A 26,852-nucleotide genomic window follows, 5' to 3' on the forward strand; every position below is an offset into this window, starting at 1 on the left:
ACAGAGCCCAATGCGGGGCTTGAACCCACAAGCAGTGAAATCATGACCTGAGCTGAAGTTGGATGCTTAACCCACTGAGCCATCCAGGTGCTCTTTGTCCCCCCCCCCCCCCATTTATTCCAGCAGGTGCTAAATTGCCAGCATCTCTCTCTGACCAACTGATTATGATCAGGTTTCCATGAACAAGTCTTCGACATTCCATGCATCATGACCTTCTTTTAGTCAATGCAGCACAGGGATTTCAACTTCTTGAAAAGGAATGGTTGACTAGAAAGAACCTTTAAATGTCCATTTAACTAAGTTTTGCTTACCTACTTAAAACACACCAGGACTTGTCTAGTTTTCTCATTTAGGTGGGGAGATTGTTGGTAGTGATAAAATTTTCCTTTCGGGGATCTTGCCAACAAACTTGCATTTGTGTGACTGTAGACATGATTTCCGATATGGTGCTTTCAAATTGTCCAATTTTAATTGCTTACATCATATTTAAATTGCCCAATTAATTGCAAAATTTGAAAGGTTAAGGCTTCAGGAAAAATTTCAGTGTAAGTGATATATTTCTTAGGTTGCTGAAAATGATGGCGTCCCAGAAACATGGGATTATCCATGGTTATAAAATGCTGTTTTTATTTTGGGGAATGTTAAAAGAAAAGAAAAAAAGAAAGCCATTTATGTATGTATTTTAAGTATACACACAAAAACCCCCCAAATAAACAAAAACCCAAAATGGTCCTCAGGCATATAGGAGTTAAAGACAAATTCTGATTGAGTAACAACTATGAAGGTTTGTTCAATTTTTAGAAAAATATTTAGAAAAGGTGTTCTCTAAAGCAGGGGGAAAATACCTGGTCTCAAATATTATTTTCTGATAAAGGAAGCAACTACAGAAAGCTTTTATTTGTTCAAAGTAACCAGTGCTATAGATGCAAAAACCCCCAACAACTCCCCCAATACTATTTCAAAACAAACATATGTAACTTGATTTTTCATTTGAATGCTATCTATTCACACTAATAAATAAAAAAAAAAACAATACCCAGATTACCTATATAATATATACATATATATATATGTATATATACTGAACTTCATCCTCTGGACAAGAATGCCAAGTTAGTCTCTCTTCACAAAAAAGCAATTACAATCGGAGGACACTTCGTATTTGCCTCTTTTGCCACCACCGTCTGCCTCATCTGAATCTTTCCACTTCATGAGAAACATTAACTCTCCACTGCTGTCTGTGCACCAATTATTCGTTCAGGATCAAGACCTCTGGCAGAGCCTCTTGGTTTATCAGTAGCATCCCTTTTCTTCTTGGATTTGCTATCATCAGATTCACTGTCAGATAACGATTTTCTTTTTGCACCATCTTTTTCTTCACCAGCTTTTTGAGAATTAAGAAATGCTTCAATTAACTCTGAACAATCTAAATTTTCTTCAGGTTCCCAAGTACTGTCAGCATCTGTAAATCCCTTCCACTTCAGGAAATACCCCACCTTTCCATTCACTACACGTCAGTCCAGTACTTTTTTCACCACGAATTCATCAGGCTCTACATTTTCTACTTTTTTTACTCTTTCCATTCTGCTTCTTCCCCATTTTTTTTTTTGCAATGTAGTTTTATTGGAGGCCATTTTTTTATTGCAGAGTTGAAGAGCTATTATTCACCGCCTCCAAGCTGCTTCAGGTCCCAGGTCTCAGCTTCCCATCTCAACCGAGGAATATGAGGGTCTTAATATCTTGTCTGATGGGCAATATAAGGTCTCCCACAATCCTATTAAACCAAAAAAGTCTGTAATTCCTTTACCATTTTAGGGACTGGGAAGGCTTGTATTTCAATCCATGACAGCCTTAGGCATCACTTTTGTACCATCTGATCAGATAATGCCCAGAAACTTTACTGATTGGCCTGGACCATGGAACTTGTTGGTATTTACCTCCCAACAATGTGACTTTAAGTCACGTTACAGTCACTCCTGTAATGGCACAGCTGCTGAGACAGAAAGGATGAATCATCCCAAGTTATGCAACCTGAATTCATTTGCCATTGTAGTTTAGAGCGAGATCCTTCAGAACATCTACACCCGGAATATACTAAGGAATGGGAGAAATATGCACTAGAAAACAGTGGGGAGGAAGCCTGGTGATCTGTAGGTAGAGACTAGTTCCTCAGACCTTAATAATTTGTCCGCTGCCACCATGAATAGACTTTATTTCTCCCTATGCACACACAGATAGCTGTGCATTCAGCTCTAGTTGTCTAGTAGGGCTACTTCCGTCTGTTAGTGCAAGACTAATAAATGGTTAATTCCACATGGGACCTCTGGTTGCCCCCAACTGCACGCACTAGAGGACAACATTGGGCCTAATCCCTATTCTCTAGGGGTCTGGGGTATCTACCCTTGAAATTCCTCCATTAGTGGAAGAGTAATTTGGTGACACATCTGGGTTTTTTGAGCCTTCCTTCAAGGGAGTAAACTGCTTTCCTTTGGGCAACTCCTTCCATAGGTTTAGAAAGACCAGACTGGGTTGTCTGCTTATATTTTCTTTTGAGGTCCAAGACAGCATTAGATCTTGCCACCACGGTTTACAAGAGACCTTGATGGGCCCCATCATCACCATTTTATCATCAGTAAAGTCATTTGTTTTTCAATTATTTCCCTCATTATGGATTCTCTCCATTTCAGTGAAGTTAGTCACCATAGTTCCCACTGTAACAATGGGTCCATTAACCATAGAGGCAAGATACTGAAGTCCTGTACCATGCCCCTGGGGCTCACTTTAAGATAGAGTCTTCCATACTAGAGGAAAACAATTCTTTATCTAGGCTTCTAGAATTCGGAGTGCAAATGGCATGTTTCATTGCCATTTGTTTGTGTTTTTTTTATGTTTATTTATTTTTGAGCCAGACACAGAGCACGAGCTAGACACAGAGGAACAGATAGAGAGGGAGATACAGAATCCAAAGCAGGCTACAGGTTCTGAGCTGTCAGCATAGAGCCCGACCCAGGGCTCAAACTCACAGACTGCGAGATCATGACCTGAGCCGAAGTCGGGCGCTCAACTGTCTGAGCCACCCAGACGCCCCTCGTTCCTGTTGAAAGTATAATTTCTTTTAGTTCTTCCATAGAATTCCAGCTATACAGAGGGGAGAACACAGCCCCTTCACTAGGCCAGGTTATCTTGATGCTAGCATTTACCTAATCGATCAGATTAGCTAAGCACCTGCTATTCTCACCCATGCCTGGGGTATATAGTTTTTGTCACAAGGGAGGTCCAGCAGTGGCTGAGGCCGTTGTTAACATCTGAAATGCATTTAACATAATACCGTCTCCTGCAGTATCCAAGAGTGGTAACACACAAGCAGCCACCTCTTCTCTGCCCTTTTGCTTAAAGTGCCTGTTAGCTCCACCAATTCAGCTACAGAATGTTCCCTCATTGTTTTCTGACTAATAGGAATTTCTTCTCAGTTATTCCCAGGCTCATGAGTGGGCTGGGTCTTTGTTTGAATCAAAATTCCTTCCCGGAAATCATTTTCTTCCTCTTGATAGGGAAAAAATCTGTTATAAGGTGGCCGACAGGACTCCTAGGTGAATTCCAGCCCCTGCCTGGACTCCCCTTCCGGGTTCTTCTTCCCACCCTGCTTGCCTCTGGGGCCAAATTGCTACTAATGAGGAATGTAGAAGTAACAGACTATAAGTTGTCCCCTCTGCTATGCTCTGGGCTCAGACCTTTGGAGAATGATCTCCTCTGAGCCCACAGGTGTAAAATAAACCTCCTGCCTTCCAAGATCTCTGAGTGCAGCTTGGTTCTGCTGGGTGATCCAGAACAGTTTCTGTAACACTCTATGATAATATCCTCATCAGAGGTGTCATTACCCCAGGGATCTCATGATTTCCGGTCCCAGTTCTCCTGAGATATAACAGTTCTCTCTCTAGTGTGTGGTAACCTGTGCCCATACACCTTACATGCCATAATTTCTAACCGTTCCTCCTGCTTTTGAATTCTTTTGGACATGAGGTCTGTATTAGAGGAACATGCAGCTTGTATGTCCTTTCCAGAGCCAATGCTTCTTGGATCTGTTCCAATGCTCTCCTTACTCATAATTCCTTTTTTGTGGTGAATCTTAAGGCATGGGGCAATGGCCAAGCTGTGGTTGCAATAGCTTGATCACTTTCCCTTCTCTACTGCCTTTTCCCTACTATTTTGAATAGAGAATCTAACAATCCCTTAGGTGTTTGGGGGGTGCCATACTGGTCCTAAATGCCCAGAAATCCTGACCAAGATTCCCCACATGGAGGTGGCTGGCCAACCTGGTTTTTCCCCTACATGTAAAGGGCTCCCAGACGTCCCCCCCCGCCCCGCCACTTGCTCACCCTGGGCATGACGAGGAGCTTTAGCCTGGCCTGGTCTTTTTACACATGCTTGTTTTTTTTTCCAGTATCTTGCTAAGTATGTAAATTATTACAAGTTGGAGGAGGGCCAGACTGAGAAGATAGTTTGATACCAAAAAACCAAGCAAGCCATTCCATAATACTATGCAGAGTTATATTCAGGGTAACTTACTGATGGGGAAATCAGGAAGTTAGATGACCCACAGCAGCTACTCTCAGCCCCTATTCTCTGTTGCTACCTGGGCCTTAACCTCCAGTCCTTAAGGAATTATGGCCATGGTAGTGAGGTCACAGGGTAGTTACGTGAGTCTGTGCCATCTGTGGGTCAGAGGATCTCCATTACTTATCTAAAATGGCATCATCCATGTACCAGAAGGAGAAAACAAGATGGAAGGCCAAAGGTGAACTCAGTGTTGTTGGCACTTCTACAATACTCAACAGGAAAAAGCTACAACCTTTACCTCTCATACTAGGAGCAAGACAGGGGTACCCGCTCTCACCATTTTTATTCAGCATGGTACTAGAAGTCCTAACCAGGGCAATTATGCAAGAAGTAAAAGGCATCCAAATTGGAAAGGAAGAAGTAAAACTGTTACTATTTGCAGATGAAAAGCTGTTATACATAGGAAACCCTAAAGACTCCAACAAAATGGTTAGAACTAATAAAAGAATTCAGTAACGTTGCAGGATAGAAAATCAATATGCAAAAATCTGTTGCATCTCTATACTGTAATGACAAAGTCAGAAAGAAAAATTAGTAAAACAAACTCTTATAATTGCATCAAAAAAGAAGAAAATACTTAGGAATAAATTCAACCAAGCAGGTAGAAGATCCATACACTAAAAACTGTAAGTAATTAGTGAAAAACATAGAAGAAACAAATGAATGGAAATACATTTCATGATACAGCTTAGAAGAATCAATATGTTAAATTGTCCATCCTATCCAAAGGATGAATCTATAGATTCAGTGCAATCCCTACCAAAATTCCAGTGGCATTTTTCATAGAAATAGAACAGACAATTCTAAAGTTCATAAGACCCCAAATAACCAAAGCAATCTTTTAAAAAATGTTTTCAAGTTTATTTATTTTTGAAAGAGAGAGAGAGAGAGAGAGAGAGAGAGAGATTGATTAAAAACACAAGGTGGGAACTCAGAGAGAGAGGGAGACACAGAATCCTAACCAGTCAGCACAGAGCCCAATATGGGGCTCAAATCCATGAGCCATGAGATAATGACCTGTGCCAAACTACATTATAAAGCTATAGTAACCAAAACAATATTGTAATGACATAAAAACAGACATATAGATTTGTGGAACAGAATAGGGAGCCTACAAATAAATTCACACATATATGGTCATTAATACATATATGTATTAATTATACATAACAAACGAGCAAAAAATATGCAATGGGGAAAGGACAGTCTCTTCAATAAATGGTGTTTGGAAAACTGGACAGCCACATGCAAAAGAATGAAATTGGACTGCTTTCTTACAGGATACACAAAAATTAACTCAAAATGAATTTAAAAGATGAACATAAGACCTGAAACTACAAAACTTCTAGAAAAAAACATAGGCAGTATCTTTCTTGACATAGGTCTTGGCAATTATTTTTTTTTTTTGACTCTGACACAAAGATAAAAGCAACAAATGCAAAAATAAACAAGTGAGACTACATCAAACTATAAAGCAACTGCACAGCAAAGGAAACCATGACAAAATGAAAAGGTAACCTATGGAATGGGAGAAAATATTTTCAAGTCCTATGTCTGATAAGGAGTTAATATTCAAAATACATGAAAAACTCATACAACTCAATAGCAAAGAAAAAGCCAAACAATCCAATTAAAAAATGGGCAGAGCACATTTAAAAGTTGCCAGGAGAGTCCATCTTGAAAATTCTCATCACACACACACAAAACAGCTGCAACTTATTATGGTGATGGATGGTGACTAGACTTAATAGTGGTCATCATTTCACAGTGGACACAAGTGTCAAATCATTATACTGTACACCTAAAACTAATATAATGTGTTTTAGTGATACTAATTTTTAAGTGGGCAGAAAACCTGAATATTTTTCCAAATATGATATACAGGTGGCCAATATACAGGTGGCCAAGATGTACAACATCACTAATCATCAGGGAAATACCAATCAAAACCACAATGGGCTATCACCTCACACCTCTTAGAATGAATGTTATCAAAAAGACCAGAAATAAGTTTTGGTGAGAATGTAAACAAAAGGAACCCCTTTATGCTGTTGGTGTGAATGTAAAATTGGTACAGCTTCTATGTAAAACAGGATAAAGTTTCCTCTAAAAGCTAAAATTAAATCTATCAGATGATCCAGCAATTCTACTTCTGGATATTTATCAAAAAAAAAAAAACAAAAAAAAAAAAAACACCAAAAACATTCATTTGAAAATATATATGTATATTTGAAAAAAAATATATATATATATATATTCACTGCAACATTATTGACAAAGGCCAAGATACGGTAACATCTTAAGTATCTATCAACGGATGAATGGATAAAGAAAATGTAATGTATATATATGCAATAAAATAATATACTGAGATATTAGGCATGAAAAAAGAATGAACATTTGCCATTTGTAACATATATATATGTATATATGTATATATGTGTTTATATATATGTGTGTGTGCATATATATATTTATATGTGTATATATGTACATATATATGCACACACATACAATAATACAATATACTTAAATATTTGTCGGTCATGAAAAAAGAATGGACTCTTGCCATTTGTAACATATATGTGTGTGTGTGTGTGTGTGTGTACACACACATACAATAATACAATATACTGAAATATTTTTCAGTCTTGAAAAAAGAATGAAATCTTGCCATTTGTAACAGCACAGATGGACCTAGGCGGTAGTAGGAGAGTTATCTGACGTCTATACTGTATATAGTTTACTTACTACATCTTGATGGCAGTTAAAATTATTTTTCACATATGCATATTCAATGGCGTGTCAGAGAAAATTATCTTTGGTTCTATTCTCTGATTCCCCCCAAATATCCACAATTAATGTACCTTTTGATATTCAAGTCAGTGTGAACAATCTCCTTTTCCAGCTTAGTATTGGCAGTGGAACTGAAAATGACTCCTTAAATACAGAAAGCACTGCGCTTTCTCTCTCTGGACCATGTATCCTGGGTTGAGAGGAATAAAAATAGGAGCTCCATGTCTATGCCTGTGTGGGAAGTGCACAGTGCCGGGAAGGGGATTTACCGGTCTGCAAAGCTCGTTTCACAAAGTCCAGGTATCAGCACTGCATGTGTTTGCACATAAAAAAATTACTCAGAGTGACTTCACTGCCAGGCTTTTGCTCACCCGTTTTTCCCATGCGACTTTCATCTTGGGTGCTCATTGTCCCACGATTACAAGATAGTTGCTGTACCCCCAGGGATTATGCATATGTGTAAATCCAGAAGGTGGGAAACCAAAACGACGAAGCATTGGCACCTACATAGAGATATCAAAAAGCCTCTAGTGGTGTTTCTTTTATAGCTCACTGGCTAGAAGTGTGCCACAACAGCAACAGGGAGGCTGGGAAATCTAGCTTCTTAAGTGAGTATGTGGCTAAAATGAGCAAAGTTAGAATTCTAATAGGACCAACAAAGCGGGAAATTGTTATTGAGTGAACAACCACTGGTGTCTATTTCTTAAATGCCATCTAAAATGGACTTCTTGTGTTAAACCCCATACACTCTTACACTTTCAGGAACTTCTTAGAATTCTTCTCTAAAAAAAATAAAGTGATACATAATTTCTTTCGGTAATTAGGAAACATGACACAGTTCTGAATTAATGCATTAGTTTTTCTCCAAAAGAAACAAATTCTTCAGCACTAGGCTCACTATTTTTGTCTATGTGCAGCTAATTGTAGGAAATTATTTAAAAATGTATCTACAACTATTTGTGCAATTATTATTGTTGTTCTATCAATTAGAGAGGGCTATTGGATGAGACAAATTGACAAAATATATTCTGCTATGGACAAATTGTTTCCTTTTGCAGATTTTGTGGACCATAAATTAAATATTTTAACTGCTTGGCTATCAATAAGCAAAATATTGCTTTTGGGAAAATAAAGTCATTCTCAAGTAGAGTTTCATATGGAATTATGCAAAATTAACATTGAAATTCATAAAACTTTTGGGGTGCCTGGGTGGCTCCGTCGGTTAAGCGGCCGACTTCGGCTCAGGTCATGATCTCGCGGCCCATGAGTTCGAGCCCCACATCAGACTCTGTGCTGACAGCTCAGAGCCCGGAGCCTGCTTCAGATTCTGTGTCTCCCTCTCTCTGACCCTCCCCCGTTCATGCTCTGTCTCTCTCTGTCTCAAAAAAAAATAAATGTTAAAAAAATTTAAAAAAAAATAAATAAAAAAAAGAAATTCATAAAACTTTTAAAGATGCTTTACATCTTTTATCCAAATATATAGTGATCTTCCACAAGCAATTCTTTGTTCATTGTTAAAATAAAATAAAATTGAAAAGGTTAAATAGGAACAAAGTTGCTGATGACTTTAATTACATCATGCACACTGGAGAAACTATGTTGAAAGCCTTGTTCAATTACATCCTAAGAAACTCACTGAGGCCTTCCCCTGAGTGCATTTTTATAGCTGATTGATTTCTGCTACAAGATGTTAAGGAAAGGTCTTTTTAGAGAATCAGAGCTATTGTGGGTCAGGACTTATGCATTAATGACAATTGTTTCCTGGACAGCATGTCACTGTGTCTCATTTAGAGACACTATTTTCAGCTGGGACAGTCATTTCTAAGGATAAAATGTTGGTTATTTTCACATCTAACTTACTTCCTTTTATTTATTTTTTTTAACTTACTTTCTTTTAAGTTGTCATCCCACATTTTCTAAAAGTATATTTTTCTTAATAAGAATACTTAAAAAACTTTCTTTAAATGCCTAAAAAATGTAATTTGCGATATATAATATGTAGAATTCACATTTTGTATAGTTAATGTGGACTAAAAATTCTTTCAAACAATATTTTTTTTCTGTTTCAGTTAAGACTATTTCAAACCCTTGTGATGGCACACTATGCAATTTTGGAAATTCTTTTTAATCTTAAAAAAAAAAAGTGGGGACATGGGGAACCTGGGTGGCTCAGTTGGTTAAGTGTCTGACTTCAGCTCAGGTCATGATCTTACAGTTTGTGAGTTCAAGCCCTGCATCAGGCTCTGTGCCAACAGCTCAGAGCCTGGAGCCTGCTTTGGATTCTGTGTCTCCCTGTCTCTCTGACCCTCCCGCCACTCGCACTCTGTCTCTCTCTCAAAAATAAATAAACATTTTTTTTAAAAGGGGAGGGACACAGGAAATTGACTACCTACCTATATCTTTCCAAGGACTGGGCTAAGAACATTGCATGAAGTTTCTTATTGGATTTAGTTGTTATTCTAAATTTCTATGCAAGTACACAGGGGCATATAATTTAAGTCACTTGACCAATTGATTATGATATTACGTAACATCCTAGGATTTGATCATGAAGTATCCTTAAATCATTCTGGAATAAACCTTAGTATTTTAGAAAAAAACCAGTTAAGAATTACTGCACTATACTATATTAATTACAGTATAACATCACTGTCCTCTTACCTGTGGAATGTCTGTTATCAGTGCAGAAGTGTTTGAGAAAGATTTCAAGTGCAATGTCTACCCTTTGTTTAGCAACATGTAGCAGAAACCCTTTGATATCTAAAATGCTGTAAAAGTGTTCAAAAGAAAAGAATATCTAGTATGCTCCTTGTATATAATTAAAAGGTAGACTTTTTTAGTCTCATTTTTTATGTACCTGCAAATTAAACATAGAATTTAACAATAGAAATGTTCTGAAATGTTATATTTTTCTTTGAAATATTCATTATTTATTGGGTAAAAATATATGAAGGCTGTGTGAAAATTGACTCAACTCGAAATATAAGTACATTTATATTAAACCAGATAACTCTTCTAATAGTCTTTGTTAGGAGTGGTAAAAACTCATATGAGAATCATTCATACATAGATGCCATTCTTGACTATTGCTGATTTTTTATTTTAAAAAATAAAATATTTTTATTTATATTTTTAAGCTTCTTTATTTGTATTGAGAGAGAGAAAGAGAGATCATGAATGGAGGAGGGACAGAGAGAATGGGAGAGAGAGAATCCCAAGCAGTCTCCATGCTGACAGCCCAGAGCCCAGTGCAGGGCTCGAACCTATGAACCATGAGCTTATAACCTGAGCCAAAAGCAAGAGTCGGATGCCTACCTGACTGGGTCCCCCAGACCTCTCAAGAACTTGCTTATCTGATACTTATTTTAGTTCACATTGTATTATTTTTTATCATCTCCTGATTTTTAGTTTTTACCTCATTTTATTATATATTTATTTTATAATTATAATGCATATAATACAAGGATCTACTTGTATGTATGTATTCTGCATTTACCTAGCTCTGAACATATTCTTCATTATTTTCTTCATAAATTATAATAACTAAGGGGTTAACAGTATGCCCGAGATCCATTATTGTCCCATATACTTATGGGTTGGAGCACACCGGGGGAAGAAAGAAGACAAGTAACCTGGTGGAATTCTCTTGAAAACATGATCATGACAATACTCTTAGCATTCAAATGGTATTAGTTACTGGGAATGTGCTAGCATCTTTTCTGTTGGATGTACCTCATCTAAGATAGTGGTAAACAAACCTGAGATGCATAAACTTATGAAGCAGGGTCCCTTAAAAACTGTTTTGAATGCCATGTAATTATGTGAGTATCAGGGGATATTACAACCAAACATAGCTTTCTTCTGTGTTAGTTATGTGGCTGTGTCCATTACTTCTTGATAATCCCACATGTTACTCTGATTCAGAATGAATCTAATGTAACTAGAAAGGATTTAGGAACCTCTGGAATATCCTGGATCTCTGTCTTCATCTGTGCCTCATGACGATCTTTAAACTATGAGTAAAATGTGAAACTCATTTCTTACTGGACATTTGGCTACATTCAAAATCAATGTATGTTTAGTCACATTTTTATTAACAAATTATTTATCATTGGGGCCATGAGCTTTTATGTGGTTTTTAGATTATGCTGCTGTAACATGATCCTATAATGCATTCCCATTTTGACATCACATAACACGATATCATTGTTTAGGACAGAAAAAGGAGAGGAAAGAGAGCAGAATACCTATTTTTCCTGAAAAAAAAACATTTTATATGTTTTTGTCTTCACTCTCAGTTAATTTCTCTAACATAAGACAATATTTGAAGAGTGAAGAAATTTCCAACTACGAAAAAATGTCAGTTCTAGACACAGTAGTTCCCCCAATGTAATATATGACAACTTACGTGACAATCAAATTCAAATAAAATATGGAAACATCCAATGAATATTTACCCTTTTTGGCAAAGACTTAAAACTAATATGTAATTAATTTAAAAAATACACTTGAAAATCTCATTTGATGTAATACTCCACATTTGTTTTAAGCAGAGAGTAATTGTTGCAGGGATATGCAAAGATAAACTTTTTACTGGTATGGGTATAAATGATGGATAATCAAAATATTAAGGAAAACAGTTATTTTATCTTCAATGATTCAGTTACCTCATTTTAGAAAAAGTGAGGACACTTTAAAATGTGCTAAAATAACAATTCCGATGTACGAGAGTACACAGGGATAAAAATATTGGTTTCTTTTTTATTTTAGCACACATCTGCACATAAATTGCACATAGATGCACTAACCTGTTTTAGGGTCTACGGAGAAGTAGGGCTGTCCCTGGAGAATACTATAAACCACCCGCGCACTGTTTCCATAGGTAGGGTCATCTGCATCAGTAGCTGTCACCTGTAGAACAGAGGTACCTGTGAATTCAGGAAAACAAATTTTAGTGTGTGGTAACATTTAGCACATGCTCTGTACACAGAAAAAGGTTATTCTTCAATACCTATGGAATGCTATAATAGACGTATCCTACTAAATTTAATTCTTGGATTTATCTATCAAACCTGTCCCTTGCTTTTTTCCCATGACCACAACTGGACCAAATGAGAGGCCAACATAGAATATTTGGTCTCCAATATTTTAATATAGTTCTTTCTGTGCTGTCAACACTGTGGAGAGCTTCCTCTGACACTCACATAATCGGGGTTGGGTTGGGTTGATGATCAAGGATCAAGCGGGTACTCAATGATGGGGTAAAGTTAAAGGTATGGTGAGGACATATGTTGCATGTTACATGATGATTCAGGAAATGGGAGGTGGGATGGTTTGTGATTAGGTTGGAATGTGGGTGAGTTGACATTAAATTATCAATGGCATCAAAACAGCACGTTCAAACCATTTCATTCATTTATGCCCTTTTCATTTCTTACACAGACTATTAATGAGTCTCCTGACTGGTCTCCAAGCCTCAGTTTTCATTCCTTTAGATTCTTATAAACAGTACCAACATAATCATCTTTCTACAATGAGTATCAAAATATGCCTATTTTGCTGTTTTTTTTTAAATTAAAGTGTACTTTAAAGTGTACTTTAAAGTGTAACTTTAAAATACTGTATTTTGAGGTAGTAAAATTAGTGGATGAATTATGCTGGTTTCTTTTATGTTTATTAAAATACTGTTTGCATAATTAGATACATTTATATCATATTTCAGTTATTCCCAAATGAAAACTGATCTAGGAATAACAAGACAACCATCTATTAAGGGCTATGTAACATCACTGTAAAATTAGTGGGTGAAGAGCTCTCATTTATTCATAAAATGTACTTGATGAATCATCTAATAGTGCATACTTGATATTTTATTCTGCCTAACTGGAAAAGATTCCACTAAAAATTCATGTTATGTAGCAAACAAAATATTTCCACAATCAAGTAAGCCTGTGTGCAATCCTGCATTCATTTTGGTCCTTGACTATGGAGGCACTGACAATTTTCAGTCTTTAATTTTAGTAATGACTTCAATTATTTAGGTATGGCACTTACTAAGGGTCAAATATCTGTTTAACGACAAAGATTTTACTTCCAAGTGGAAATGCAGATGCAACTTTAAGCAAAGCTTGTTCTTTAAGGGATACTAGAAAACTTAATAGAATTAGTCTGCCGTGTTCACCTGAGAATCCTTATTAGCAGATTATAAATGTATACGGACTTTTAACAATATGTTAAGATTCTGGCCTCTAAGTAGCAGTTTTACATTGAGATTATAAGTGGAAATATGGTAAATAGCTACGCATACTCAGAAGAGGAGGACTGTGCGATGTCTAAAAGTAATCTCTAAGAATGAAAACACGCAGTGGTGACGCTAAATGCGGCAAGAACACTCAGAAACTAGGTCACTTGTACACCGCAGGTGGAAGTGTACATTTAGCAGATTTCTATAAAATCAAACACACATTTACCATACAACCCAGCAAATTGTACTCTTGGGCATTGATGCTAAAGTAATGAAAATGTATGTTCACCTAAAACCGTGTTTGCAAATATTCATATATATTCACAGCAACATTATTTGTAGTAGTCACAAACTGGAAACATCCCAGATGAACTCTACTGGGAAAAACAGCTAAAGAATTACTGTGCATTCATAGTATGGAATACTACTCAGCAATAAAAATAAACACCCTGTTGATATATGCAACAAGTTGGATGAATCTTTAGGGGATTATACCTGGTGGGGGGAAAAAAAACAATCCCAAAAGGTGACATATTGTAAGATTCTGTTCATTTCACATTCTTGAGTTGATGAAATTTTAGAAACTGATAACGGATTAGTAGTTGCCAGTTTCAAGGAGAAGAGATGGAAGTAAGTGAGATTGGCGTATAAAACAGCAACAGGAGGGATCCTCATAATGTTGGAACTGTTCAGTATTTTGATGATGGTGTGGCTACATAAACATACACAGGTGATAAATTACATAGAACTAAACATTCATCCAAGTAAAACTGGGGGAAATCTAAATAAGATTTGAAGATCAAATAATTTCGACTACCTGGATATGATATTTTGTATAGTTTTTCAAGATGATAATTTTGTATGTTATATCACTGAAAAAAACTGAGTTAAGTATACAAAGGATCTGTCCATATCGTGTCTTTTTGTTTTTAATTTTTTAATGTTTATTTATTTTTGAGAGAGAGAGAGAGAGAGACAGAGAGAGACAGGAGGGGCAGAGAGAGACGGAGACACAGAAATAGAAGCAGGCTCCAGGCTCCGAGCTGTCAGCACAGAGCCCAATGCGGAGCTCTAACCAATGAACCATGAGATCTTGACCTGAGCCGAAGTTGGACCCTCAAGCGACTGAGCCCCCAGGAGCCCCTGTCCATATCATTTCTAATGGCTGCATGTGAATCCATAATCTCACAATTAAAAGTTCAAATGAAAGACAAAACCATTCCCTTGCTTCAATGGTATTCCACTCTTAGAAAGCCTTGTTTAGGCTTGTGTGGGCACCATGATTTTCCTCATTGCAGCACTGCACGTCCTAGCTCCATTACACTTAGAGGAGTGAGTTTGTTCACTGCCTCTTTCACTCCTAGTTCTAATTATTAGTATGATGTTTATAGAGTGTTAATGAGTTTTTCTGTGATGTCACAAAATTCGTTGAATACTTCATATTTATCTCTCCAACCTGTTCAGAGAATATCAATCTCCAAATAAATAAGTCTACAAATAAAAGTAGGTTTAGGAGCCATTTTTGTTGGAGCCACACTGAAAAAAAAAAATTGAAATACGTAGTAAGTGCCTAGACAAGCTCTGTAAAAAGCCCACAATGTGGCCAATGTGTTATAAAATTATATCAGTCAAATCTTTGATCTGATAGGAAAAATGCTGATCGCACCTGGCAGAAAGGGGTTACTGAGATTCAGATAGGAGAGAAGAGTATAGATAGAAAGTATTAGAATAATAGTCATCTTTGGGGCACCTGGGTGGTTCAGTTGTTTAAGCGTCCAATTTTGGCTCAGGTCATGATCTCTGCAGTTGGTGGGTTCGAGCCCCACATCGGGCTCCGTGCAAACAGCTCAGGGCCTGAAGCCTGCTTCGGATTCTGTGTCTTACTCTCTCTCTGCCCTTCCCCAGCTCGTGCTCTGTCTCGCTCTCTCTGTCTTTCAAAAATAAATAAACATTAAAAGAATTAAAAAAAATAGTCATCTTTTAAGCAGCCACACTTATAAAATCCTCAGATTTTAAAATTTGCTCTGGCCTTGCAATAGTTATTCAGGTTTTAAACAGTTTTTACTGTCTTAAAAACAGTCCCCAGTCAACCATTCCACAGAGAAATCTGATAAAGACAAATTGTGCAAGATCACAGCTCATTTGTGGTAATAGGCTGGGTCACCACATGACAAAAAAAAAAAAAAAAAAAAAATTCTTCTGCTTGGCTTAAAGTGTCTATAAAAGTTCAGTCTTGTTACATGAAAGCTGAAAGGCATGAATGGAGTGACAAGTGAAATAAAGAACAATAAGAAAAGGAGAAAGAAAAGAAAGAAAGGTAGCCTGCTGGTATTATGTAAGTGATGGTTTAAAGTAGCACCAAGAAATGAGCAGAGAAGGGATCCTGGGAAGAAAAAGCAAATATAATAACCTTATATCCTGGTCAAAATGTATGGTCATTAACAGTTATACACATCTCTACAGAGTAGGTCTCATAGGTGTTGGGCAATTCTAACGTGCCTGAAGCAAGGGAGAGGAAATTACCTGTATCACTCTACTTTGGTGGCATCTGAAGGTATGAGGGCACCACTCTTCATACACAGATTGGTGGCTGAAGGGAACACACATATATGTACAGCATATAGCCCAACCAAAAATCAGCCTGCCCCTGATGCAGTAAGGGTCAAAATAAATAGCAAGGATGGAAAATAAGTCCCTTGCCCAATTGCTCAAGGATTTCTTACAAGGAGAATTGATAGGGAAGTTTCAGGCCTGAAGAAAAATATATACATATCTTACTTTCTTACGTATCTGAAACCTAGATGGCGACATTTTAAGAACCATTAAGTGCTTTTGGGAGTTCTTTTACATTAAGAAAAAAAACACTTTTTTTTTTCATTAAAAAATAGATAACCTAAAAAATAGAACCCTTCAGGGTGTCTGTTATGAGTTGAATTGGTTCCCTTGAACGTTCATGTGTTGAAGTTCTAGACTCCAGGACGTCATGGCCATCTTATTTGGAAATAGGGTCACTGTAGGCATAATTAATTAAGATAAAGTCCTACTACTCTAATACGACTGGTGTCCTTATAAAAATGGGGAATGTGGAAACACACACACGCACGCACACAGAGTACTTTACATGAAGATGAAGACAGATAGTGGGGTGATTCTTAAACAAGCACTGAAAGGAAAAATTTCCAGCAAAGCACTAGAAGCTGAAGGGGAGGCTTGGGACAAATCTCTTTCCAGTACTTTAGGAGGAAACATGACCCTGCTAACACTTTAGTCCTCAGACTTCTAGTTTTGAGAACCAGGGAAACAAAATTTGTTTTGTTGTTTAAGTCGCTTGGCTTGCCAGTACTTTCTTACAGGAGCCTTAGCAAACTAATAAAATGTTACAGTGGCAGTGGGAAGAAATTACATTTATTCTCAGGATTTACAGGTGTTCTTTAACTGAATCTGTCAAAGAATCTAAAGTTACAAGTCACAGATGTGCGCACACACACACACACACACACACACACAAAGATGGTAATTCCCTATGCTATGTGATACCAGCTATATCATAAATGAGATACAATAAAAGTTATTCTCACAAGTTGATAAAATTAGGTAGAAATTAATGGTGTCTGATTTTTTTAAAACATTAGGCACTACTAGTGATATACTTTTTGGCATTTTTTAAGTAAATTAATGAGATATATTGGTTATGTTAATGAAGAGTTTTTCTTCCTGGTTAAAAAGAGAAAACAAATCAGTATTTATTCTAAGAAGGGTATCCCACATTGGACAATTCAATTCCTTTATTCATACTATGTCCTCCAATTATATGCATAGTGGAAAAATATTATTCTTTACAATGCTGTATTTCCAAATGAAAATATATGAAGTGATGACAAAAATTCCATTATTCTACAATATTAAAATAATCTATTTTTTCTAGAAATTATTATATATTGGTCAATATATATTCAACGGGTAGCCCCTTCTGTTTATAACTGGCTTCTAATCAAAGAAAACTTTAAAAGTGCTTTATAAGCTTTAATTTTACAACTATTTCCTATTTAAAAAAACCACAAAAGCTTTTTAAAGCTTCACTGGCTATTTAGTGCACAAAATTTTCATCTTAAATATTTCCTGTGGCACATACTTAACTGTTCCCATGCTAGGGATTAGTACCTTTCAGCTGATGTTTTATACAAATTTGAAAAAAAAATAGATTAAAGTACATAAAAAAGCTTTCAAGATATCTTTTCTGCAATAAAAATTAAGCCTTGTTTCCTTTGGGAATTGCTCTGTGTCACTCTTTTCATTTGGTTTCTTTTTTGTACTACAGCTTTATAAATAGCACACATTTTAGAAAGTTACATATCAAGCAGAAAGAGTGGACTTTTTGAAAGTCTCTAAAGACCAATCTGAAATATTTAATAAGGCATTTTAATACAAGCAAATATTCTCTGAGATTGCAAATCGTTATGCATGATTCGTCAGGGTTCACAGCTCTGTTAAAATATCAAGTGAATCAATGTTGAGCAAGAACTCTGAGTAAAAATAAGCTAAGGATTTATGTAGGCAGAGAATCTCTCTGAAGGAATCTCTTAGGGCTTAATTCTCAGAAGATTTTTCCAGGGAGTGTGGAAAAGCAATAGTCATCAAGATACAACTAAAATTTCATTCTACACAGGAGGACTGTAATTTCACCAACAGAGCAATAACACAGGATTCCAGCCATTGTGTAATTTGATAAAGCTTTGAGTATTCACCCAGGAGTCATTGGATTTTTAAAAAATCCTTCTGCAAGAACACTTCTGAAACATCTGGTACCAAAACAAAAATCACTATTGTAACTGTGTATTATTTTTTTTTATTTTTAAAAAGTTTATGTATTTATTTTTGAGAGAGAGAGGGGGAGAGAAGGAAGAGGAGTGTGAGTACGGGAGGGGCAGAGAGAGCGGGGGAGACAGAATCTGAAGCAGGCTCTGTGCTGTCAGCCCAAAGCCTGACACAGGGCTCAAATCCAAAACAGTGAGATCATGACCTGAGCTGAAATCAAGAGTTAGATGTTTAATAGACTGAGCTACACAGGTATCCCTGTAACTGTGTATTTTAAATCATGGCCATCATAAGTTCTGTGTACTTTCAATTAGATCCCTTTTATGGAACTGCATAATGTGAAATTGCACATTATTCAAGTAAATTTTATTGTATATTCCTTAAAAAGAAAAAGAATAATAATTCAGGAAATAACATGAATTTAGTACCAATTATATGAAAAACACTCTGCTCTATGACATTTAATTTTTTTAGGTTTCTTTATTTCTGAGAGAGAGACAGAGTGTGAGCAGGGGAGGGGCAGAGAGAGAGGTAGACACAGAATCTGAAGCAGGCTCCAGACTCTGAATTGTTAGCACAGAGCCCGATGCGGGGCTCAAACCCACAAACTGTGAGATCATGATCTGAGCTGAAGTCAGACGCTTGACCCACTGAGCCACCCAGGTATCCCTCTGTCATTTAATTGAATAATTAGATCAATCTACTGAGAAAATTACATTTAATGCCATTTTACAGATGAGGGCATTGAGGTCCAAAAAGGTTGTGTAGCTGACATTTAGAAAAGGCAGAATTCAAGCCTGGTCTTATCTGTGTTGATATGTGACATTCTTTCCTCTACCATCTATTTCTCCAACCATTCATGATGGAGTTTAATAGTTCCATTCAGTTCATTAGTTACAGAGTCTTCACCTTTGTGTGTGTGTGTGTGTGTGTGTGTGTGTGTGTGTGTGTGTGTGTGTGTGATTGCGTGTTTCCTTGATGGTATGTAATGGCCATCCAACTTCATCTATTTGGGGGAGAGGTAGCATTAAATTTCTACCCTCTGCCTACATGGTGAAAGGCCAATTCAATAAAGACATCTTGTAACATAAAGATGTGTCTGGACTACTTAGCAGAAGTAATCTCCAGGTACTGACAAGACTGCTGTGCCCTTCTAGAATCTTCCTTACCACCTAAACAAAGGTGGGGACTAGAGGAAAACTGCAATGCAGAAGGAAAGGTGTGCCTATTTCCGTTCTGTCTACCTCCCCGCCACCCTCCCTCCCTCTTTCTGCTTAGGGTGGTATCTCTGGCAGTGTGTGCTTCTGCAATGGTTTCAGCCCCTTCTGAGCTCCCTTCTTCCCCGGATCCATGCAACAAAGCCCAGCTCCTAGGGTCAGGTAACACTACCCTTCTAGCCCTAGGGATACAGGACTCCTTCGCTGGTTGCCTCATGACCTGCAACTTGGTTGGTTTTTTACCTCTTTCATTTTTGTAACTTATTCCACATATGTGATTCCTGCTCTTGATCTAATTAACAGTGGATTTTGTTTTCCTGCTTAAACTCTGTGTGATACATTCGGTATTAACGGGTCTCTCCCCAGCTACCTTGCATTGCTTTTCTGAGTAACGACTATACTTGACCAGATACAAAGGTTAGGTTCTGTACTCAATTCTAATACAGTGAGTACTTTTAAATGAAAATCTGTGTTCTTTGCATTCAAACGTTAAATTAGTCAACATATGGGAATCTGACAAATACGTACTTCAGAGAGTTGTTCATTCTATGCAAAATAAAATTATGAGATTTTGAGAGAAAATTGTTTTTTGAAGTGGAGAAAATGTTCATATATGCATGAAAATTTAATATATATATACACACATAATTAAAAACTTCAATATTTCTCAAAGAGTTCACCAGTCGTTTCTTTAATTTAGCAGATGTGCTAATTAAGCTCATTGCACTGCTGTGGATTTAATATCAGTTTCTTATCAAACATTAGAAATTATATCTATAAATTGCTTTAATTTTCAGTAGAGAAAATACTATTTGAAAAATAAAAATTTTTACTAAATTCAGCATTGTTCTGAATAGTGCAATATTATTTCAGGTGAATTTTCATTATATTAAATCTTCATATATGCAAATGTATATATATATTTAATTTTATTTATTTATTTATTTTTAACGTTTATTTATTTTTGAGACAGAGAGAGACAGAGCATGAACGGGGGAGGGTCAGAGAGAGAGGGAGACACAGAATCTGAAACAGGCTCCAGGCTCTGAGCTGTCAGCACAGAGCCCGACGCAGGGCTCGAACTCACAGACCGTGAGATCATGACCTGAGCCGAAGTCGGCCGCCCAACCAACTGAGCCACCCAAGCGCCCCTATAGTTTTAATTTTAGAGAGAGAGCACAAGCAGGGAAAGTGGACAGAGGGAAAGAGAGAGAACCTTAAAGTAGGCTCCACTCTCAGGGCAGAGCCCAATGTGGGGATTGATCCCATGACCCTGGGATCAAGACCTGAGCCTAAATCAAGAGTCAGATGCTCATCTGACTGAGCCACCAAGGTGCCCCTAATCTGTATATTTTTAAAGTAGTCCCCCCCCCAAAATAAACTAGAAAAAATGTGCATATATACAATTAGAAGCCTCTTTACTTCTTAGTTTCTATGCTCACTCTCACCAGATCCACTGTTTGGGTATACCAACTCTTTGTCCTACTGCTTGTTCTTTCATTATAATTTAAAATTTTCTGATTGTATCACAACTGAAAATTATTCATTGCTATACCATAATTAAACATGAAGGATTCATTGCATCACAATTACCTCCTAACACCTCTTGCATCATGCAATTTAATTACATTATTAATTTTATTTATTTATTTACTTTTTGTTTATTCATTTATTTTTGAGAGAGAGAGAGAGAGAGAGAGAGAGAGAGAGAGAGAGAGAACGAACACAAGTGGGGGATGGTCAGAGAGAAAGGGAGACAGAATCTGAACCAGGCTCTAGGCTCCCAGTTGTCAGCACAGAGCCTGATGTGGTGCTCAAACTCACAAACTGTGAGATCATAACCTGAGCTGAAGTCAGATGGTTAACCAACTGAGCTATCCAGGCACCCTTTACATTATTAGTTTCAATTAATAATTAAAATTAAGTAATGCTATATTTTACTTCAATAATTTTAGGTAGCAAATAGTATGCTCCTAATGATTTTGGAGAAAATATGTATAATTTATCACCTTTTCACTCATAATTTTTGTCAGTTACATGATTTAAGTCTATGTGGTATATAGTATATCATGACTTATGATTTTCTATGGCTTTCTTTGATGGTATACATTATATTACATCTTTTATGCTTTTTCTAAGGTTTTATTTGAGAGACTGTATATAAATGGGCAACGTTGAGACCATAAATTAAAACAGAACTCTGACTCACAGTTTGTAGCAAACAGCCCAAGAAAACAACCCATTATCTACAATAACCAGCCCAGGAACCAGGCTACTTATTCTCCGTAAGTCATATGTCTAGGAAGTTAAATGATTCACCTTACCAACAATCCAGGAAGTCAAATAATAACATCCAGCCCCAAATGGCCAGGACTTAATCAATAACTTGCAATTTCTCTACACCTTTCTCCCCTTCCAATCATATACAATGCTCTGCTTCTAGGTCACCCACCTACAGTTTCTCTATGGCAACCCCTCCAATCATGGCATACTCAAAACTTTCTCTTTGGTTCACTATAAACCTTTCCAACTCTTCGGCCTGCTTTGGAGTCTCTGCAAAAATGCAAGTGAGTGATTGTGGTTAATGGTCTTGTTATAGCAAACTCTGAGTAAATAGCCTTTGCTCATTCTCATTTTGTTGGTCTTACCTTATGTCCATAAATTATTTTCAAAAGTCAAGAGTAAGCACTATTTGATGACACAAAAATTATTCTCTGCAAAACCCATTAATGTGACTTGAATAATGTGAAATGAAAATGTCTAGATTTCTAAGCTTTTACCACAAAAATGAGAATGTTAACAGAATCAAGATCAAATGATTTTTCACAGTTCTTAAGTCATATGGCATATTTTCTACTCATTTTCTAAATCCAAATATCCTTCTTTCTAGAAATACTGTGTAGTTTAGTAATTTGCTAAAGTTCTTAATAATAAATACTTCTAGTATATTCATGCTTTGGCAGTAGATATGGTTGTTGATTTCTCCTAGTCTTTCCATGTCTGAAATTTTCTAAGTATTTTCATATCAGAAAAATTATTTTCTCTAATATTTTATTGATAATCATGATGCTGCAATGAAAGAATTTTTATACAGTTTTCCATTGTCTTTTTCATTTGTATCTTTGCTCATGAAAACTGTAATTCAGAGAAATATTTGTCCTTAAACACTTCTCTCTCTCTGGTTTTTTTTTGTTTTTTTTTTTTTTTTTTTTTTTTTTTTTGAGAGAGCACGAGTTGGGGAGGGGCAGAGACAAGGGGGACAGAGGATCTGAAGCCAGGTCTGCACTGACAGCAGTAAGTCCATGTGGGGCACCAACTCATGAACCACAAGGTCATGCCCTGAGCTGAAGTCAGATGCTCAACCAACTGAGCCACCCAGGTACCCCAAAACTTATCTCTTTTTTACATTACATTTTAAAATTTCATTATCCAAGGAAATTTGAATGTGGGTTCTCAAATTAGTTAATTAATTAGTTTTCCTGCTTGGTGCTTATTTACATTTTTTCAAGTTGAAAACTCAGGTTTTCTTTTGTTCAATATATTCTTTATGTGTGCGGGGGTAGGGGCACCTGGGTGGCTCAGGAGATTCCACTTTGTCTTGTTTGCACTACACAAAGTAAGATGTCCCTGGCTTTATTTGCTAGATCACCAACTTAATCTTCAGCTTTGACCATCACATCATTCAGGCCACTGATTATTATTTGTTTTAATTTTGGCATCTTACTCTATTTATTATTTTCTTATTAAATTTGTTTTTAGTTTATTTATTTTTTGAGTGAGAGAGAAAGAGAGAACAGGGAGGGGCAGAGAGAGAGGGGGAGAGAGAATCTCAAGAGGCTCCATGCTGTCAGCACAGAGCCTGATAAGAGGCTTGAACTCACAAACTACAAGATCATGAGCCAAGCTGAAATCAAGACTTGGATGCTTAATCGACTAAGCCACCCCAGGCACCCCTGATTTTAGAAATCGATTTTTTTTGTTCCTTGAAAACGTTACTCTTCATTTCAGTCTACTCCTGTTTAATGAATGCAGTAAAATCTCAGATTTCAGTGTCAGCAAATTAGATTTTTAATTTAAATTATTCTATTTTATCTGAATTATCTTTGTTTCTCTGTAATGGATAATTATTCAATTTTTTTTTTATTTTAACTCCTGTCTTTTGTGTTTAAAAATGAGTTGAATTAATATTTTTTGAATGTCCCCAACACCCAAAGTGATGCACAGATTCAATAAAATCCTTATCAAAACCTCTAAATTCATATGGAAACACAAAAGACCCTTAATAGTCAAAACAAATAAGCAAAAAGAACGAAACTGGGGGCATCACACTTTGATTTCATAATATATTACAAAGCCACAATAATCAAAATAGTATAAAAACAGATATATATATATATATATATATATAGAGAGAGAGAGAGAGAGAGAGAGAGAGAGAGAGAGAATAAAGAAACAGGAGAAATGTAGGAGAAAACATAGAGATAACTGCTTGAAATTGGTCTTGGCAATGATTTTCTGGATATGGCACCAAAACACAGAAAACAAAATAAAAATAGACAAATGGAACTGCATCAAGGTAAAAAGCTTCTGCACAGCATAGAAAACAGTCAACAGTAAAAAGACAACCCTGGAAATAGGAGAAAATGTTTGCAAACTTTATTTTTAATAAGGACTTAATATCCAAAATCTAAAAGAAACTCATACATCTCAATAGCAAAACAAGCAAACAAAAAACAAACAAACAAAAATCAAGTAATCCAATCTTTAAAAAATGCAAAGGATCTAAATAGATGTTTTTCAAAAGAAATACAAATGGCTAATGGGTACACTGCTGTTCGATGTCACTAATCATCAAGGAAACGTAAATGAAAAGCTTAATGAGATATGACTTCACATCTGTTAGAATGACTATTATAAGAAAGATAAAAGATAAGTGTTGGCAGGGGTGGGAAGAAAATGGACCACTGGACACTGTTGGTGGAAATGTAAATTGGTATAGCCATTATATTAAAAAAAAAAAAACACAGTGTAAAGTTTCCTCAACAATTTACAAGAACTATCATATGATCCAGTTATCCCACTTCTGAGTATGTAAATAAATCCAAAGTGAATGAAATCACTATATGTGAAAGAGATATTTTCACTCTCCTGTCACTGCAGCATTAATTACAACAGGCAAGATATAGAAACAACTTCAATGTCTAAATGTCCATCAAAAAACAAATGACTAAAGAAAATGTGAAACAAGCAAAAATATATGGAATATATATTGGAAGATTATTCACCCTTAAGGAAGAAGGAAATCCTGCCATTTACAACAACGTAGGTAAAACTGGAGGTGATTATGTTAAGGGAAATAAGCCAGGCACACAACGCCAGATATATTATCTTACTTAAATGTGGAATCTGAAATACTCAAACTCACAAAGCAGATAGTAGAATGATAGTTTCCAGGGGCTATGGAGTGAGGGGAAATGGGGAGATGGTGGTCACATGGTATAAAATATCAGTTATTCAAGATGAATAGTTTCTGTAGATTTAGAAAACAGCATGGTGACTATATAGTTAACAATACTATATTGTATATTTGAAATTTTCTAACAACATGGATCTTGCATTCTCATCACAGGAAGGAGGGAAGGAAGGAAGGAAGGAAGGAAGGAAGGAAGGAAGGAAGAAGGAAGGAAGAAGGAAGGGAGGGAGGAAGGAGGAAGAGAGGGATGGAGGGAGGGAGGGATGGAGGGATGGAGGGATGGAGGGAGGGAGGGGGAGAGGGAGGGAGGGGGAGAAGGAGGGAGGGAAGAAGGCAGGCAATGTTGACTGAGATGATGAATATGTTAATCAGCTTGATCATGGTGATCTTGTCATAGTGAACACATACATCAAAAATATGAAGTTGCACACCTTAAATAAATAAAATTCCTTTGGTCAACTATAACTCAATAAAGCTGAAAAATTTTAAAGTTAAAACAGAAATTGAGTTGATGCTTACCCTTTAAAATAGGAATGCTACCTCTAAATAAGTGTGGCTGGATGGGTGCCCAGTGGGTCAAGGACTTTTGTGTCCCCCAAAGGAGAAGAATGACTTCCATCAGAAGGGACTGTAACATTTGCCCCCTGGTAAATCTCTTTTACTCTTTTTTTATTGTTGTTCCTCCCTGATAGGGAATTTTCGTTCTCTGAAAGCTATTTTCTGCTTCATTCCCATGTTCCAATACCCCTAAGTATTTAGGGGGAAATCAGCAATGGCTTTACAATAGAATAGAAACACATTTTCTTTGTATGCACAGATGAGATTGAAAAAAGTCTTTCTTGTTATAAAAGCTTTAATTTATTAAGTTGCCTGTGTGACTTCCCCAGGTCGTTCTGTGTTTTTGAATCTCCTAGGGCTTTCATGGGTAGAACAATTTTCACCTTTAATCCTCAGGGTTATAAATCTGACCTCTTTTCCCCTATTCAATTTTCAATGTTTTCAACGCTCCAGGAATTTTCAGCATCTCTTACTCATTTTTGTTACTCTATCTTGTTGTTATGGTTTCTTTTTGAAATATTTATGGTTTCTTTTTTGAATATCCTATTTGACATGCCAAAGGGAGATATATCAGACAGAACAGTTTAAATTATGCCTCGGTGATAAACTGAGTATTTTAAATCAGAGAAGTACAGCATGATCTTAGTAAGAAAAATAAATACAAATGCGGTGTCATTTCCCTTTAGAAAAGCAATCTTAATAGCGTATTGTATGTCTTTCCATAGTTTTATCTTGGTGTATTCAAATGTCTATCATGTAATTATGTATATACTAAAGAGAACACCTTGCAGCTTCTTTTGCACCTAATAATACGTCATGAATATTTCCATGCCAACTAAACAAATATAATTTCGATAACCACGTGACATTCTACATTGCTCTTTCATGCAAATTTAGACTTTTCTACTTGGTTGTATTTTTTATCGCTACATAACAAATGGCCACACACAGCTGAATAAAACAGAAGCCATCAAATCTGCTTATGTTTGTGTGTGTGCTTATTTCTTGCTATGTACTTGCGATGCTGTGATCAGCTTTCAGACTAGTGCCCTCTTCTGCAGAAGAGGCGCTTCGAGGCGACACGGCAGCAGAAGATTTAAAGAGGCCACTTGGCTTGTGCAGGCAAAAAAGG

At 36.5% G+C, this 26,852-nt stretch overlaps 1 protein-coding gene and 1 pseudogene across 3 annotated transcripts in view; both read right to left on the reverse strand.

The window, feature by feature from the left end:
* The window catches only part of CDH18 (cadherin 18), a 489,837-nt gene that overhangs the window by 213,989 nt on the left and 248,996 nt on the right, over positions 1–26,852 (reverse strand). For all 3 annotated transcript variants that reach the window (XM_060634390.3, XM_060634394.3, XM_060634393.3), the window contains exon 4: positions 12,222–12,341. In XM_060634390.3, coding sequence (XP_060490373.1) covers positions 12,222–12,341 — 120 coding nt within the window. The remainder of the gene's footprint in view (positions 1–12,221; positions 12,342–26,852) is intronic.
* Positions 1,250–1,689, reverse strand: LOC132680700 (chromobox protein homolog 3-like; annotated as a pseudogene).

This window comes from Panthera onca, chromosome A1 (assembly GCF_046562875.1).
Source record: "Panthera onca isolate mPanOnc1 chromosome A1, mPanOnc1 haplotype 2, whole genome shotgun sequence".
NCBI lineage: Eukaryota > Metazoa > Chordata > Mammalia > Carnivora > Felidae > Panthera > Panthera onca.